General features: G+C 46.9%; 1 protein-coding gene across 1 annotated transcript; it reads left to right on the top strand.

Annotated features, from left to right (window-relative positions):
- The first annotated feature begins 2,978 nt into the window (after positions 1 to 2,978).
- On the top strand, positions 2,979 to 18,178 carry kcnk5a (potassium channel, subfamily K, member 5a). The gene is made up of 5 exons (XM_018750603.2): positions 2,979 to 3,736; positions 11,348 to 11,459; positions 12,732 to 12,898; positions 13,250 to 13,418; positions 14,427 to 18,178. The coding sequence occupies exons 1-5, from the start codon at positions 3,551 to 3,553 to the stop codon at positions 15,260 to 15,262; spliced, it is 1,470 nt and encodes a 489-aa protein (XP_018606119.1). The 5' UTR covers positions 2,979 to 3,550; the 3' UTR covers positions 15,263 to 18,178.
- The last annotated feature ends 393 nt before the right edge of the window (positions 18,179 to 18,571 follow it).

Genomic DNA, 18,571 nt, shown 5'->3' with positions numbered 1-18,571 from the left:
AGAGAGAGAGAGAGAGAGAGAGAGAGTGTGTGTGTGTGTGTTGCACTGATGTATGGATGAGTGATCCATTGTAGGGAGTGTATCTAGCAGTGTAAGTCACCGTGGTGAATAAGGTGTGTGGGCTGATAACACAACATAGAGTTCATTGGAAGTCACTGGAGAAAAATGTCTGATAAATTAATGTAAACGGACTCAGTTTTCACAATAAAGTCATTCATACAGCTGCAGAATTAGACGCTGCGAGCGAATCTGCACACAACACCTACATTTATACATTTTTCTAAAGCTTTTCACCATAGTGATTTACAGTGTTAAGCTGTTTATTTATACAGCATTTGTACATTTATAAAGTGTATGTATTATTGTGCATTTTCTTGTGCTTTCAGTACCACTGTTATGTATAACATGTGAATGTAATTGTTATTTTTCTATGCAGGTTGCATTTTTCAGTCTGTGACCTCTTAACAATGCAGTACGAATGTATTTTTGGTTTGTTTTCTGAACATACTGTGTTTTTATTTGACAATGTTGTGTTTATTCTGTTTAAAGAATAAGATGTTAACGTTAGTATTGTCTGCAGCTGGGTTGAGATCGCACGATGTACTGATGTTCTGGTCTTAATTTTGAGGTGTGGGTTTGCTTTTTGTAGATGAAGTAGGGAAATATGAGAACTTTTCAATTTATGCATTTTTTTGAGATTATTAGTAGTAACGTGCGAATGAACGTACTTGTTTTTGAATTTTGCTTCTGTGGGATTAATTGTAAAAATTGTTCCCTAGTTTATACAATGGAGAATATTTCTCTAATATTATTACTCGTTGTTTTGGTGTTGCTTTTATGTGGAAAGTCTGTGTCTCTGGAGTTTGATTTTTACATTGAGGTGTTTTTAGTTGCATTTGGCTTAATAAAAGTAAATAGGAGAAATCAGTCAATAAATTCGTCAAGGGCACTGCAGCAGGAAACATTGCAGAAGCGCGTCTCCCGCCTCCACCGCATGCGAGCTGTTTGGACGGAAGGATGAGGTCCTCTCACCCCCTGCGCGGTACTAGAGGACACCAGACAAAACACACGGCCGCGTATCATGTCTTTCAGCTAAAAACAGCGGAACGTAGAAAAGTAAATGATGTTTGTTCTGCCTTATGAGATACCGACTTCCTTCCACATGGGCTCGCTGTGCAAACACTCCTGACAAGGCCCTGTAAAGTGTGAGAAAGAAGCGCACACACACACACACGCACGCACGCGGGCAGTCGGGCGGCCGGAGAGGAGCACTTGCGTCAAAACACGGCGGTGCCTCTGGTGTTTGTCTGTTCTGGTTTATCTCTTTGTCCCCGAGTTTCCTCACCGTTGTCTTCTTGCGCCCGAATAGCGGCGGAAGTTTCGTGCGTGTCTCCGCGTCGCTGTCCGCAATGTGCGCCGCAGCTGGGCGCGAAGGGGCAGTAAGGGCCGCGGTTATTTACCCTGCCGGGGGCACAGGCTGCAGCATCGGCGTGAAAGAGGAGGCTTGACGTTGACGGTCTGCCATCTGCGGAAACAGCGGCCGCAGCGCTGCACATGACGGAGTTCTGCACCCCCCCACCCATGGGAAGACGGCATGTTCCCCAGCATGTGCTCATTCGCATGAGATGGAGCTCCGTCCTCTCACTTTGCGTTTGAATTTCCGTTTCCGTTCTCAAGCCCTGGCCTTCCCGCTCCCCTGCCGAGGGACCCGAGAAAACTCGCGTGGCAAGAGGAGGATTTTGCCCAAACTATGATTCCGGGGCAAACACACCCTTACCTGTCATTTGAAACTGACATCAGAACAGGTGCGACTGCATCGTAAAGTGAGACCGCAGCAACTCCACCGCAGAAACACAGCAATTATCAAAAGCATTTGTGTGTGAAGATTTTGGATAATCTTCGGGTAAAATTGTACCTGAGTAGGCAAGCGAGCAAATAAGTAAGAGTTCCTTGTGATGCAAGACACAACAGGAAAAAGGGATGAAAGTGAACTCAGGTGCAGAGTTTAATGAGACACTCGTTGGTTGTCGGTCCACAGACATGCTGGACTGGAACAAAGAACTGCTCTTCTACAAATAAACAGGAGAGGCAATGACAACGAACCCTTTTTTATTTCAAACGATCAACCAACATCTACAACAGCTCGTTTCAAGCGGGGGTCATGGCGAGCTGGAGCCTATCTGGCAACGCAGGGCGCAAGGCCAAAGGGACACACGCACACACGCACACACCCTGGGCGGGATGCCAGTCCGCCGCAAGGCACCTCAAGCAGGGCTCGATCCCCAGACCTGCCACACAGCGGGCGCAGGCCAAACCTGCCGTGCCACCACACCCCCGAAACAATCAACACCAGGTCAATAAAATAATTCACAATGACAGCTCCTCTTTACAAAGTAACATCACTGAACTCAAACGCAAGAACGAACTAAACATTTTTCCCCAAAGCAGCAGATCTCTCGCTGTATTTATTTTCACTCCAGTTCGGTGTTTAACAAAGTTCATAAAAGATTCTCTGTAGTTTTAAATTAATGACCAAATAAGCACCCACTCAGTAGAAGAATTTACAACCAACAGAGCAGAATCGGCAGAGACAAAGTGCTGTGACGTCACAGGCGGTCAGAGACGCGTCTCCCATGGAATCAGTGACGTCACACCCAACCATATCTCCAACTTGGGAGGGCTGTGCGGGGTCGGGGTTCGTCTCACCCTCCTAGTGAGTGGATCCTCCTTTGGCCAGTTCAGCTCGGATACTTTTCGTAATGTGGCAATGAGGGACTTTTGATGAATACCAAATATTATATATTTTGGGGAAGTGTTTCATTAATAATTGTGTCCCGACGCGACTCGAGCAAAATTAAGTTATTCTGATGAAAAATTATAGATGCAGAATGTAAAAACATGGCAGAGCAAAACAACAACAAATTGAGGGAAATTCAAATTATATATAATAATTTTAAAATAAAAAAAAACTGCGAATGGTTCGTAACACTCATTCTAAACATACTAGTGTGTGATGCTTTTCATAGCGCGCGATTATTCCGTCTTTGTGTATCCCCTGCGGTTTGCGTTTGGCCGGTGATGCAACAGGGTGTCCCACGCGGTGCCACCTGCTGCGCACCTCCGCCCGCCCGCGGGCGAGCGCGCGCGCGCTCCCGCGCTCTCCTGGCTCCCGAGCTCGTCCCCGCGAGGAGGGGCGGTTCCTTTCCTCCTCGACCTTCCCCCCTCCTTCCACACCCTCTCAAACTTCTCACCCCGTGAAAGTTGCGCGCAAACTTGTTGCGCGTCCCGCCGCGTGCGCGCATGGATAGGAGCGCGTGTGGCCCCGATCCGATCGGCTGTGTCTGCACGCTTCCTCGGTCCCCGACCCAGTCCGGCAATCCGACCCCCGCCAGGGTTCATGCCCCCGTAGTAGGTAGGTCGTAGGCAGCACGAGGAGGAGACGAGCGTGCGCACCCAGGTTCCAGAGCCCCGCCGCGAGACATGCGCTCCGGCTGAGGGACGCGAAGCCAACGTGCCGCGGAGACGCGCGCTGCACCCTGCGCCCTGCGCCATGGCCGACAAGGGGCCCCTGCTCACCTCGGCCATCATCTTCTACCTGTCGATCGGGGCGGCGATATTCCAGGTGCTGGAGGAGCCCAACTGGAAGGAGGCGGTGAAGGAGTACAGCTCCCAGAAGGAACAGATTCTGAGGGAGCATCCGTGCCTCACCAGGGATGACCTGGACAGGATCCTGGAGGTATGCGCCTGTCTGTCCCACCGAGTCTCGCCGCGTTTCAGTGTGGTGAGGCACAGCTGACCCTGCCTCCCTGTGCCGAAGGACCGTCCTGCGAGAAGAAACCTCGTCCCCGAGCTCTGCTCGATGATCGAAGTTCTGCATGATGAATGTTGCATGTTTGGTGCACAAAGTGTCCCTGCTCTTCTCTCTAGAACATTGTGACCTGTACTTCAAGATCTGTGTAAGCTGCTTGATGTTCTCCTTCAGCACTCTGAGCCCTGGTGCGGAAGCATCCAGAACGTTTTGTTTGGAGAAGCTGATGTTCTGGGTGCGGATGCAAGCACCATGAGAACAACTCTTGAGGGCTTCCTCCTATGCTCACATTTCTCAGGGTGGATCTCCGTCTCCTGCGAGCTGAGAGGCCACCTAGGAGACACCTGCAGGTTTTTTAACGCGTGCAGAGTGTCTTCATTTCCATCTTGAGAATGTTGCCTCAACTTGTTTGAATTGAGCAGATCTTCAGGAGATGGCCAGCTTCATACTTCTTCTCTTAGTTTGTACCAACATGTTGAGTTGTTCCTCAGATATGTCTCATCAGATTTATTGGTGGGCTGTGCTTGCGGGTGCTTTAAGTTATTCCCCGCAGGACTTGGCCTCCCCTCAACCCAGTGATCAAATCCAGTGATTATTTCTCTCTTTTTTTCTGGGGGAGGTTCTTTAAAAAAAAAAAAAAAAAAAAAAAACAAAACAAAATGCATATTTAGAAAGTGAAAATTGCATAATTAAAAATCACTGTGGAAAATGTAAAAAGTGTTTTCCAGTGGAAAGAGGGGGGGGCTTCTCCTTGGTCCTCGTCGGTTTGGGGACATCCTAAGGTGGACGTACAAGGAAGCTGGACATGACTGGTGGTTAATGGGTAACGGGAGAGGACTGTGGACACTGAACCGCCTCTGCTAACCTGACTTCAAGGAAGCAAAGGCATGACACAGGTCTCCACCGCTGGCGTTCTCTAGACTGGGGATGGTCACCGTGTGTGTGTGTGTGTGTGTGTGTGTGTGTGTGTGTGTGTGTGTTGAGAGATGGCCAGCATTGAGAGTTATTCTTTAACCTGTTATAAGTGAGCTGTTGCAGTGGAAGGTTGGATGATCTGCTGTAGATGACAGCATTTCTTTCCCATCACCGTCCGTGCAATTGCTCCACCGAATGTGAAGGCTCAAAGAGTGTGTGGAGTAGTGTGTGTGTGCGCGCGCGCACTCGTGCTCTTGATGGACCACTAAAGCGTGAAAGGGGATGTATTGAGATGTAAATGAAGCTGTCACATGTTGCCGGTCACCACAAAGAGCCTGTGCTTCTTTTGAACGATGTAATATGGTATGGAAATAAGGTACCTTTGCATGGTAACATGTCATTGTGAACGTTTAATGATCCATAAGAAGAGTTTAACTACTGCGCTGCTCTTTTAAGCTGCTTATAGCTGCCTCGTCCATTCTGTAATGTCTACGCAGACATACACGTCCCTTGGAAGACTTCCCTCTGAAAAGCAAGCGTCCGTTAGAGTATTTGCATATGTAAACAGGACTTGGTTGATTGCCTGCTTGTTTGGAAAAGGGCACATTGAAGACCTGGGTCTTTTTTTCTTTTATTTTTTTATGAGGGGTAAAATGCCATTTTTCTGTTGGTTGGGATCTTGTGTAAATGTTTATTCTCCTCAGGGTGTGAGAAGGAGAAGGAGCTGGTGAGCTGTGGACCCGGTAGGGCGATGATGACTGGGGGGGAAAGGGGCGGCGGCAGCGGGGGGGGTGGTGGGCAGCAGTCGGCCCCCTCCATCTTCTTCCAAATGTCTTTGTCCCGAAAACGTGCCTGGACATATCCCTCACTCCACATGAGCCAGTAGTGTTGGATGCCATGGAATGGTTTATGGCCCCTCTCCGTCCTCCTGGGGGAGCAAAAATGTGCCCTGTCCATGTGCCCTGTCCCCCCCCAACACAAACCTCCTACCAGCTCCTCGTGTTAATGGTACTTTGGCCTCCAAGGGCCAGTTGCTGCTTTTGGATGTGGCAGCTGTCATTGCAAGAAAACCAGCTGAGGGGGGTGGTGGGCTCGGGGTTCCACCCTCGAACCCCATTTTATACAAAGAATCTATTATATGAGGCACAGGGGACTCTGCAAGAGCCCAAAATTATGAATACAGAGACGTTTGGGGAGGGGGTGGCGTGTCAATGAATTGTCTGAGCTCTACAATCGCGTTCTAAAATTACAGTAATTTTTTTTTTTTTTTTGTCTTCCATCATTTTGAGGAAGGACTTGTGGCTTCGTGATTTATGAAGCAGGACGCTTCATAGTGGAACAAATCTCTTTTGTAACGAGTTTATTTTTTTCTCCTGCTGATCGTCATTTTCCTTGGCTTCAAATTTCTCATGTTTGCTCACCGCCTTCGAGGCCTTGTCTCGCCCGCCACGTCCGACCGAAAGCGCCCGACTTTCAGTTTTGTTTCTGGCACTGAAACGGGGGAAGGAAGAATGAAGTTCTCCGTCTTTATTGCCCCCTTCAGAGATCTGTGTACTCAGCTGGTTGCGATGGTGGAAAGGGGAACTTCAGTGCCAGGGAATGAGGCCCATCCTCATCTTAAGGCTCATCTCGTTGTGAAACGGCTCTTTGATAAAGACAACGACACCCAGACATCTCAATGGTCTGCTTTTCCATCATCGAGGGCAGGTCTTTTTTAGAAATTTGCAGCCGTCATCACCTTGTCTGAAGGCTGGTCGCACGTATCACTGTTACGCCGTGCAAGACTCATGGAACCAGCATACCATATCCTTTAGATTCCCTTGGACAACTTGGTGTTGGGCTGTCCAGTGCGGAACCTGTAGGAGCGTCCAGGTGGTCCTTATGTTGTGCCGCTCGCTGTCCGCTGTACTTCTTGGTACGGCCCGCATGGGCTCCGTCTGCGAAACCGAGCCGCTCGTTTCTTAAAGACGGTGGCTGAAAGATTGGCCTTGAGAAAAGAAAGGCACCTGCTCCGCTTGCCGAGTTCAAGGAACAGTCACGGGTGCAAAGTTCAAGCCCTGAAAAGAGTTGCTGCGAGGTGCACGTTTCTTCGAGATAAATCTCTGGAGAGTTCTGCTGACCCGGCACTTCCCCGTGACGGCCCCGGGTGTTGGGCTGGCTGTCGGTGTCGCGCTTTCCACGGAGTTAAATGGGGGCTGGTGGGCCGTTGAACATGGTAGACACACGAGAGCTGATGGCTGTTCCAGCAGATGCTTATCAGCGACTTGTTTTCCTTTCCGTAGATCCTGCTTTCACGGGTCCAGGCGGTGCGACCTGGGAAGCGCTGGCCATTGAAACAAAGTGATCATGCAGGAAATGACACGAACGGGACCCCGGTCTCTTCTGCATTCCATAGTCTGCAGAGGGCGAAGCGAAGAACGGTGGCAGCTGCGGTCAGCGTGTCGGACCTGAACCGTGGCTGTCGTTGCAAAGGCGCATTCCTGACACTGGTGCATGTTGAGTAAGAGAATAATGCTCTGGTGGTCATGACACTGTTCGGTGCACCTGCGTTTCACTTAGATCCAAATGCTGGGATGCCACTCTCCCCTTGAACTTTCAGATCCATACTTGGTAAATTGTGTGGTTCACATTTGGATTTATCGTGTGATGTAAGCAAGGTCTTATCGACATTTTAGTTGTCGGAGAGTCCCTTATCTGTGCAGGTATGTCCTGCACAAGTTGAAGTAACAACGGTGGGGTTTGTACAGGGAAGGAAACCTGGGCTGCTCTCGAACTTTCAGGGATGGTCCCTGTTACTCATTGACCAAGAAGCGTCTCGTTCTGCTGCTGCTCGGACCGACGTGACGCGAATGGTCCTTTGAAAAGGTGAGACCTGCAAACCTGAGCTGGAACCGACTGGGAAACGGTCGTTGAACTTCTGCGTTAGTCACCCCTGCAGAATTTGTCCATTTCTGTTTCTTTACAACGGAAGTAGGTACCAGAGATGATAGGCGATTGCTCCTTATTGTGCCTTTCGCAATCCTTGCCATGAGGACAGCCAATAAATACTTCTCTTTATTGTTCTTTTGTCTAGACCTTGAGCCCAATTACAGGTTCATCAACATGTAGCCTGTGATTCCTGAGACTTCGGGTGTCGTCATCCTCTTTGCAGAGTGAAACGAGAACAGGTGGCGCTGAGCTTCTACGAGCACGTACTTTACCCAGCAGAACCTACCAGAACGTTGTATACGCAATAACTTTTGCATTGCCTTTGAGGTTTCTCCTACAGCGGTGCTTCCGTAGCAGACACGATAGAAGGTTGCGAGAATGTGGCGTAGATTTGAAATGGTCCTGCAGGTCTTTGGTTCCATGACCCGGTTACCAACAATAGTCACTCTGTTTTACTCTTGTTTTTACTGTTCAAGGAACGCGGACCAGTCGAGTGCAAAGCCTCTCTTTGCAATCACTTTGGCAGATAGATGAATGTCTGGTAGGAAGTGTGGTCTGTGGACCAGGCAGATTTTTGGCTTGCCTCATTGTGGCAGAGAGCGCCCTCCTTGTTTGCCTCTGCTGGGGGGTTTTGGTGGGAAGATGGGATTGTGGTCTAATGAAGTTGGTCTACAAAACCATGATTTAACCACTCGAGCTCTTTCCTGTAACTGAAATCTCCGTTAGGGCCACACATTTGCGTTACAGTCAAAGAAGGTTGTCACTCCATCCAGTTAATGATGTCGCGGAAATGTGTTCCGCAGCTGAACTCCTTACTCTTTGCTCTGGTTTTTGGAGCACTTTCACAGACTTTGCGAAGCTTGGCTCCACTACACCCCACGCTGTGCTGCTGAGTTTGTAATAGTCCCTCCTACAGCAGACACCAAATTTACCTCGGCTTGCTTCTCCGACGCTTCTGCAGACAAAGGTATATTTAGACCTGCTGTAGACGTTGGGCTTCAGGCAGCAGTGAGATGAAGGTGCCATAATTAAGATGCAATAAAGAGAGTTTACAGAAGCATTAATGTGAATTTTTAAAAACAAAATTTTACAATGACAAAAGTGTGTGTGTGTGTGTGTGTGTGCACGCACACAATCTTTTCATTTATAAATGCGGACAGGATAGGAGTACAGTGCAGTGTTGACACTTAAAACGGACCCTTGCATGCAGCTGAGCAGAATGGAGCACTTTAACGTTAGGCTGAAAATTTTGTTTCATAACCAATCTATATGATGCACGACTCTGATCGCAGGACCGTCTTCCATTGCTGTGGCCAAATACGGTTACTGCATCGATTGGCTTGTGGAAACTTGGGGTGTCAAGCAGTTCTGATTTTGGACCGTTTTCCAATTCCATTATGGTTTTTGCCGTTTGGCTTGAACAATTTTGGAGTAAAAGAAGCGGTTCTGGTGCACCGTGGGCTAAAGAGACGTGGAAAAGTACCAAGATCGCTGGATGTTTGGAGAGGAGGGTGAAACAGAACAACTTGTCATTGTGGTTTTGGTCTCTGTGGGTTTTTTTGGCGCTCATGTGTTCAGTCCCCAACAGCTGGGTTGTTCCGCTCAACTCCCACCTCCACGGCCGTGAGGCAGTTCCACGGGGCAGTTCACGCAGATCTGGACCCTGCAGATTCCCTCTGGATGGAGGGAGAAAAGCCTTGTTGGCACGTCAGGATACTCAACACGGCTTTCGCTCGCTGATCCCGTGCTGCTGATGTTCGGGTCAGTCCGAACCACAAGTGGGAGGAAAGCTGATGGAGGACCTCGCTTCGGATGCACTTCTGGGCTCTGTGCCGGAAGCTCCCATTTATAAACGCCCCCGTGCTTTATTTTGAGAGCAGTGTTTTTCAGTCTAGAGTTCATGTGACCCTTAGTCATTGTAGCGAAATGACCGCTGATGGGCTGAAGGACGGTTTCAGCCCTTCCTTGAAGGCGATGCTCTGGAGATCACCGAACAGAACCTCCAAACAGTTGTGTTCCTGTCTTTTACGAGATGATGCAGGAACTCCGCGCTTATTAACGATGCTGCTTTCTGTACAGCTCAGTCTCTTATGCGTGCTCATCTTGATTTGAGCAGGACCCCACCAGAAGAATGACAGCCTGATGAATGTTCTAAAAAGAGCTGTTTATTCAATGCACGCATTACCAAATTAAATAGTTTGTGTTGCTGCGCGCTGTTTAACAAGTGCTCTAGAAGGGCTGGTAATGATTAAATGGCACTCAGAACTTTTCTTCACACCTTGCCTTTGTTGGCATCTTATTATATGTTCAAATCAGTGTTTGAAAAAGTGACTTCATCAGCATCAGTGCATCGAATTACCAGGAACTTCATAACCTTTTCTGTGTACAATAACAATAAAGTGCCCACGTCCTTCACGTATGGTTTAAATTGACATAACCTTCTACAGACGTGCGTCGCTTAACAACGATACATTCTGAGTCGTGCGTCATTAGGAGATTTTGTCATCGTGCAAAAATCAGTGTACTTGTGCAAACCTTTATGGTATAGCTTTGATCATAGAGCGTACTTATACAAACCTAGGTGGTATAGCCTCGATCATAGTGTACTTTTACAAACCTAGATGGTATAGCCTCGATGCAGTGAAGAGACACTGTAAACACGAGATTTACGACGCTGCTGCTGGCATAATGCAGCATACTGTTTTCCAGTAAACTTTTTTTTAAAAAGTAGAAAGAGTACACTGTAAGGATAAAAAGTACAGTATAGTAAATGCATAAACTAGTAACAGGTGTTTATTATCATTATCAAGTATTATGTACTGTACATAATTGTATGTGCTGTACTTCTATATAACTGGCAGCGCAGTAGGTTTGTTTACAGCTGCACCACCACAAGGACGTAGAGAACACATTGCGCTATGACATTATGATGGCTAAGACATCACTAGTCTAATTTTTCACCTCCATTATGTTATGGGACCAGCATCGTATATACACTGTCATTAAGCGGCACATGACTGTACTTCTGGGTGAAAACTGTATTCCCCCCCCGGGTAATTTGTTAAAGGGACCATGTAGTGCACCTTTGCATGAGTTGTGAGAACAATGACGGCAACGGTGGATCCGTTTATTTCAAAGGAAACCTTTGCTCTGCTATCTGAGAAACTGTGGTCAACTTGACCCTTTAGCAGCCCCTTACTAAGCAATGGGACAGCTGGTTTGGCCCAATCTTAAGACCAGCTTCCAGTGAGCACTGTCCCCTCCTACGCCCCCCCCGGGTGATGGAGGTGTATGGACCGATAGTGGATTTCAGTGACGTCATCAGTGTTTATGAGCATCTCATCAGTGCTCTGCGGCTGAAGGATAACATCTGTGTTTGGCAGGAAGGGTGTGGTCTGAAAGAGTTTTCCCAAGACGCAACAAGGCTCTCCCTGCCTGGCGCTCGGCTTTTTCATGGAGAAAACTGTGTGTCTGTGTGTCTGTGTGTGTGGGTGTGTGGGTGTGGGTGTTGGATTAATTAATCCGCCTCGACTGCTGCCATTGGACTGTCTGTGGTCTTTGGCAGCCAGCAGCTGGGCTTAATGCAAGACTTTCTTTCCAGGACACCAGGTTTGGTTTGAGCCCGAGTCAGTGGGGCAACTGAATGCCAAGTATGCTCCTAGGTGCGGCCGTGCTCACATCTTCTGCTCTCCACAGGTGGTGTCTGATGCGGCGGGTCAAGGTGTCACCATCACCGGTAACAAGACCTTCAACAACTGGAACTGGCCCAATGCCGTCATCTTTGCCGCCACAGTCATCACCACCATAGGTGGGCATCAGACTGGGAGTGGGAGCCCTGATCAGGGATGAGGGTGGGGTTGTTAACTTGGGGGGTATATCTTATCCTCACTATTTTTTTCACTTCCATACAGTCATTATTTTACCATTTGTCTGTTTATTCACTTAACATTAGTTGTTTGTTTAATTTTTTTTTTGTAATGTAACATCACATGGAGCATTAGCTTGAGTTGGTGACTCACAGGTGGGTAAAGCTTTCTGTCTCTTGAGGTCTGTATAGTCTAGTATGTGTATAGTCTGCACATAGAGTGCGGTACATACCTCTGATAAGATAGGATCAGGTGGGGAATAGTGATATAAAATGGCACGGTTTGAGGTCCAACGTGTCTCTGTGTGTTTATGTTTCTGCTGCAGTGTTTGTCTACAGCGCAGATGGCCGCAAGGCTTTCCGCTCCTGGGTGTGTTTATGCGCTGAGAGTTTCTAGTCCCAATAGAAGTGTGCGTGGTCACTGTGAACCAACGGAGCTGCAGAGTAATTTATAATGTACTTATATTGCCATGGCAACAGGTAGGGTAGTGGCCATGGACTTGTACTGTGATTTTGGTGTAGCCAGGTCAAGTCCCAGGAAGAATTTGTGCTGCTGTTCCCTTGACCAGCGGGCTTAATTTTATCAGTCGTTTTTTCAGGTTATTTAAATTGACAGTTGCATTGAATAAAAATAAAATGTCGTCAATTTGGTGAGAAGCAGGGTGTTGTAGTTGAAGATTTGGACTTCAGAGTTTGGAGTTTTTAACTCCAGGGGAGAAGATAATTGGACTTGCTTATACAACCTTAAGTGGAATGTAAGTGAATACAAACAGGTTCATCCTGGACCTTAGAAGAGGAGGAAATTATGTCAAACAAATAATTGCCCTGGACAGAGATCTTCCTGCAGATGCTGCTGAGCTAAAGCACTTCTGAAAGCGTGAGTGGGCCAGAGTTTCTTCCAGAGATGTAAGACCCTGGTCAACCGCTACAAGTGTATAGTTGCGATCATTGCAGCTAAAGGTGCCGCAACCAGTTACTGACAATGAAGGGGAAGTTACTTTCCCAATCCTTTATTTCCTAAATCGAGGAAATGACTTGAAAACGATATTGGTGCCACTTTTTTTGTCTTAGACTCTGTTCACATGCTGCTGGAATGGACAGAAGGACCTAATGAAATTTAATGCCGAAAATAGAATTGGAAAGAGGGCAAATACTTTTTCTCAGCATTGTAAGTCTGCAACACCAGTGAACCCATCTCACCTTTGCCCATGACAGGCTATGGGAACATTGCTCCGAAGACCCCGTCCGGGCGGGTCTTCTGCATCTTCTACGGCCTGTTTGGAGTTCCGCTCTGCCTGACGTGGATCAGCGAGCTGGGCAAGTTCTTCGGTGGCCGAGCCAAACACCTGGGACAGTACTTGACCAAGAGAGGTGCATCGACGGTGAGGACCACCCTGCCCCCCCAAGGGAAGAAGCAGCATTTTTTTCACGCAGTGTTGTTTATATGAACAAGAGAAAATAGACGAATGCTTGACGCAAAGCAAACGGCAAACAAAACTGATAAGCGACGAGAGAACTCATGGAAGCTGTTTGATTCTCTAACGTTTTATCAAAGAACACTGAGGGGTCACAAACTCGATGAGTTTGTGCATCAACATTTTCCTTTGGCTTTTATATTTTACATAGTCTGGTGGAGAAAAAAAAAACAAATTATAAAATAGAAATAAATGTATTTATATTGATTGTTTAGATGTTGCTGAGTCCTTTTCTCCTTGTTTTATGTGTGTTTCCAGAGGAAGGCCCAGTTTATCTGCACTGCCATTTTCATCTTGTGGGGACTGCTGGTGCACCTGTTGATCCCCCCATTTGTGTTCATGTCCCAAGAAGGATGGTCGTACATCGAGGGCCTTTACTTCTCCTTTGTCACATTGACCACCATTGGCTTCGGCGATCTAGTCACAGGTACATTGTGGCTTCTTCCTGTCCTGAGGCACCTGAGCACAAGGGCGTCTAGTCTATGCAGACTGAAACGGCCGAGTAAGACTCGCCTCAAGATTCAGAAAGTAGACTCCTTTCTTGCCGAGTGAGCTTGACTTTCACTGAAAACCACTGAATGTGCTGGAAGGCTGATCTTGGGCACTCCCAACGTTGACTTCTTTGACCTTTATACTCCTTTGACAGATTTACAGATACTCTTTTAAAGAGTTGAGTAGAAACGGAACATGCCTCTGCTGGCACGTTATACCGGATTGAACAACTTTGTGCTTTATTTTTAGTGCACCTGCACAAACGACTAATGCGCCTCAAGGATGAATGTCAACATTCTTAATGTGGCTTTACCAGTGTTTGCTGCAGTGATCAAATGCATTGCTCTGGATAAGAGCTCTAGATAAATAAAAATGTGAGTGTTCAACATTTTCAGTTAGTCTTTGTTAGACTGGTGTAATGTTCTTCTCAGCTACTTCTGGGAAGTTCCTTTACTTAACCTATCGAGGGACAAAATTTTCCATAGACAAAGAAGTGATCAAGGGAGCGGTTTCGATAAAGATGTTAATGCTGTTTAAGCAGAGCTGAATGTAAATTGTCGCTTGCTTTTGATATGGCGCCCAGAGGAATAATTGACTTGAGAAGTGAGTGTGGCTAGTGAAGGGCATGACTGTTTGTGCCCTTGACAGTGCTTCTGATACGGTCATCGTCAACCAGGCCGCAGACATAAACGACGCCTTTCCTGACATACATGCATACATACCTGATCGAAATCTTATCTACATGGTCACTGAAGATAAGACATTGCATGGTGTTTATTTTTTTATAAGCTATGGAAAAAATGCTAATGCATTTATCATTGACTTCAGTGTCATATTCCTTGTTCCAAGTTTTTACAAAATAAGTGCTCCATTTCATCTCTTTGTTCAGTGGGGGTGCAATCAGAGTTTAAACCTTCTTCGTCTTCTCTCCGATTCATTGCAGGCGTTGATCCGAATGTGGACTACCCAACGTTGTATCGTTACTTTGTGGAGGTTTGGATTTACCTGGGCCTTGCCTGGCTCTCCCTGTTCTTCAACTGGAAGGTGCGCATGGTGGTGGAAGCCCACAAAGCGCTGAAGAAGAGGAGGAAGCGGCGAAAACTCTCTTTGGACCAGCTCCGGCAGTACAAGGAGGCCCACAAGGCCCTGCGGCTCCCGCCCTCAGCCAATGAGGTCAACATCTTCAGCTTCTTATCTGAGAAGAAGGAGGGTTACAATGACCTCATCAAGCAAATTGGCGCCAAGAAGGAGGCTGTCAGCCGGCCAGACAAGCAACTGAACCGTTCTAAGAGCTGCAACGACGCCAATTCTGGTAACACCATCCTCAGCTTTGACAGGTCACCCCGGCAGAAGCGTCGCTTCAGCTTTAGTGACCACATTACAGTGGCCTTCTCCAAGTCCAGGAACTGTCTGATAGGTGTTGAGAATGGAAAACTCCTCCCAAGTGTGTTAGGAGACCAGCACCCTGAGGTTCCGAAGCCCATGTTTGAAAACCAGCTGGACAAGGCACCTCGAGAAGAGGTTGGTGGAGAAGAGTACCAGGCCCTGATCTTTCAGAATGCCAATATTACCTTCATCGATGAGGAGAACCTTCTGAACGCCGACGCTCTGACCAAGCTCTCCACCTCTGACGAGAACGTGGAGTCTGAGACGGATTCTGAAGATGATCCGAGCTCTGAGTCAGAGGGCTCAGTGTTCACTATTGACGAGTTGGACCACTGCCACTCCTATGAGCAGCTAGTGGAGGAGTACTTCAAGGAGGAGAACACAGACTCCTGAGACTGGCTTCCTGACAGCCCTGATGCCGGCAGTCCTATCATCTCTTCTCCACGGTTGTGGAGCTCAGACAAGCACAACTGAGCCACAAATAAAGCAATGGTTATTTCTCCACTTATGTTTTACTTTAAATGTTGTATAAATTTGCACATTTTGTGGTCCCAAGGCTATCATGAGAGCTGAACAAAGACATTGAACAATGTGGTTTGACTTTCTTCTCAGGCACTTGTTTTTGTACGTGGGTTCATATGTTCTAAAGGACCATCCCACACATGAGATGAACAGAGAAAAAAATACAGGTGAAAAAACATGGTTTCCCAACGGACTGTTTGTTGGAAGATGTGTTGATACCAACCAGTCCACTGCAGTCTGAATGACTCTACCAATGATTTCCACAATGAACACCGATAATCTGGTTCATTGACTGTAAAGACAACAGGAGAGCATATGAGCAAATATTCATGGACCTTTCCAGACATGATTGGTAACGAGCGAGTTGTGTATGTCTTGTGCTGATTGTATACTGTTCAATTATGAGTAACAACGGAGGAACGGTGTCATGTCTTCCACAACTGGAGCCAAGAGTGCCTTTGACTCTAAGATGGAAAAGCCTAGAATTACTCTTCCTGCTATTTGATGGCTCATCTTGCCTTACAGGTATGGATGGTTCCAAGAGATGACTTTCACCATATTGGTGCTATATTTACTGTTATTAAAATGAAGGAAATATTCTCCCTTTTTAGTTGCTATTGAGAAAGTTGCATGGTTCTGTGTTTCTTTTTTTTTTTTGTAGAGAAGGGCACCCTGTATTCTGGTATGTCGTCACGGAAAGTTGTAAGGTTGTAATCCAGGTCTTTTTAAACCATCGACTCTGGTATTTGTGTGGCAGTGGAGCTCTTCCCATTCATTCCGTTCAATCATTCATCCCATTTATAGGCCAGTCGTAGCTGTTTCTGGGGCATCGCTTTTACCTGAAGCTTTTCGGGTGCGTGCCAAGATGAAGACAATGGGGTCTTTCGACAGCTGTTAGTTTCAGCAATACGTTTTGCTGAAGGGAGATGGCTACGTCTTGGACCAGGTCTCAGCCGCTTTGCTCCCTTGCCGTGTTGTTGAAAATGATGACATGATGTTGATGCACAAAGCTTGGTATTTTCGAATGAGGGCCATCATGTGAGATGTGTGCAGAACCAGAGATAGGGGTTAGTGGAAGCATCCTGCCTGGTGTTCCCCAAGGTCTCTATCGGGTCTTTTTCACACACTGTCTTGCGTCACGGAGCTGCATACCTGGCAATCCTACGCAGCCCTTCCTGCCTCTGCTTCCTGGCCTGATTTAGACTCGGTAGGATGTTTGTATCCCTCTCCTATCAACTGCTCCTTGCTCCTTTTCCTCCCTCCTCAAAGTGTCTTAAGGTGGTGTCTTTAACTGCCCGAGAAAGCTTTTGACCGTTTGTTGGGCTGTCCTGTTTTGGGATGAGCCAGGAATACGGCCAGCAAACAATGGTGGGGGACGGCAACCTCGCCCCGGCAACTGCACCAGTTTCCTCTGCAACGCACAGAGCTCTTGTGTCTGTAAGGTGCTGGAAGTGTCTTACGAAGCAGTGGTCCCTCGTAGTCCAGTCCTCAGCACAAATCCTCATGGTTTGTCGACTCGGTGCGTTCGAAAACGTATCGATCTGTACTTCCGGTGTTGAGGGGGGTCACAGACTTCTCCAAGCAGCACTTGGGTGGGTCACATAGTTTCCTTCTGAAACATACATATGTCACTGAAATGCAAACAGCTGCAAGAACGAATTAAAAAGAGCAGTTGAGCAGGGATGCAGTGTGTGAGTGAACGCCTGTGGCGCCGCCTATCATTTTCTGAACAAGTGGTGTAGATGGGTGTCCAGATTTATATTGTACCATTTATTACCAACTCTGTAAATGACCTAAAACAAAAAACCTTTAGAACATCAAGCAGCATTGTCGCTACTCAGAAATCAACGTTCGGTTTGTGTTTGGTGTGACCTCCCGATCAAACGAAAACAATTTCCTTTTGCCTCTTCCTCTCTTATTGGCCTTTGCATGTCAGCTTGGAAACGGATGGCCGTGCTCTTGCTTGAGATGCTTGAGCGAGGAGCTTGTCGTAGTGCAGCTCTGCAGGCGGCACATCCTGTCCTCAGCTCCCCTATCCCATTCTGGTTGACACCGCAGGACTTCCTCCTCTTCACACAGCCTGCTGCATGCACAGCCCAGCGGGAAACCCTAGTAGTGAGACATTCACCACGCTTGGCCTTGGGTACCTTGACGTCAGCGGCACTGAGCGATTTTGACGACACCAGCTGCCGTTCGCCGAACCCAAATCAAGCTCTCGTTTGCCTTTAACTAAGCAGAGAATTATTTTGCTGTAAAAATAAAAAAAAAAAAAAAAAATTAAATTCAGGTGTTTACACTCCTGTATGAACGCTTCGCCAATGTCGGTATGGTTAAAAACGGCATGCGGTCGGCAAAGTCCTGCTTAACAAGCAGCATGTGGAGAAGCGATTCCCGATTACATGTTTAAAAAGAAAAAAAAAAAAAAAAAGAGGTGAAATGGAAATCGCTATAAAATTCACAGGATGGTGGCAGTGGGTTAGTAACAATATATCCACGATGGGTTATTACATACATTAATGTTACACAGAATTATGAATCAAACATGCAGTTAAAATTCTAGAACTTTATTATATTAATAATGAAGAATAATTTGTTTTTTAAGAAGTCCCATAAGGGGGTTAGTATGTGAAATGTTAACCTTTTTCTATAATGTTTATCAATGACATCACCCTCTGAAGATCCAGGTAAACGGGTGCTTGCGTAATTGGGGGCTGTGCCGTCATCGGCCGTTTCCCATCAGCCCTTGCAGCACAGACATATGACAAACTTGACCCCCCCCCTTCCTCCTCCTCCTCAGCTCACTTGAAGAGTTTCCTGTTTCCTTGTACGGTTCAGTTCTGGTCAAGGTCCTCGGGGGGGGGTCAGTCCACCATGTTCCATGCTGTAGGTACTAAATGGGTCCTGAAAGCGAAATCTTCCTTTTTTTGGGTCTAGCTTTGTCTAAATTTCACATCTTCATTAACTCTTTGTGCAGTTTTCTCCAACTTATTCTTGTCTGGTATAAAAAAATGACATGTAAATTGTATGTGTTTTATTTCAAATTAAAAGAATTTAAAGAAGAATTTAAGAGTCTGGATGTTTTTTTTCTGGGAAGCAAGGAAACGTAGCAAAGTAATAACCTTTAGGACATTTAATTTTCTAAGAAAGGGGTGTTAAATTAGTATATAAAGTCGATATGAG

This window comes from Scleropages formosus, chromosome 15 (assembly GCF_900964775.1).
Source record: "Scleropages formosus chromosome 15, fSclFor1.1, whole genome shotgun sequence".
NCBI classification, from domain to species: domain Eukaryota; kingdom Metazoa; phylum Chordata; class Actinopteri; order Osteoglossiformes; family Osteoglossidae; genus Scleropages; species Scleropages formosus.
Note: the sequence above shows the minus strand (reverse complement) of the source record. Positions and strands in the feature narration are given on the sequence as shown.

Bases quoted from the DNA above. Each gene is read 5' to 3' on its own strand.
- kcnk5a (XM_018750603.2), top strand. From the start codon at position 3,551: ATGGCCGACAAGGGGCCCCTGCTCACCTCGGCCATCATCTTCTACCTG. The intron at 12,899-13,249 runs GTGAGGACCACC...GTGTGTTTCCAG, and splicing joins CCAAGAGAGGTGCATCGACG to AGGAAGGCCCAGTTTATCTG. The intron at 13,419-14,426 runs GTACATTGTGGC...GATTCATTGCAG, and splicing joins CTTCGGCGATCTAGTCACAG to GCGTTGATCCGAATGTGGAC.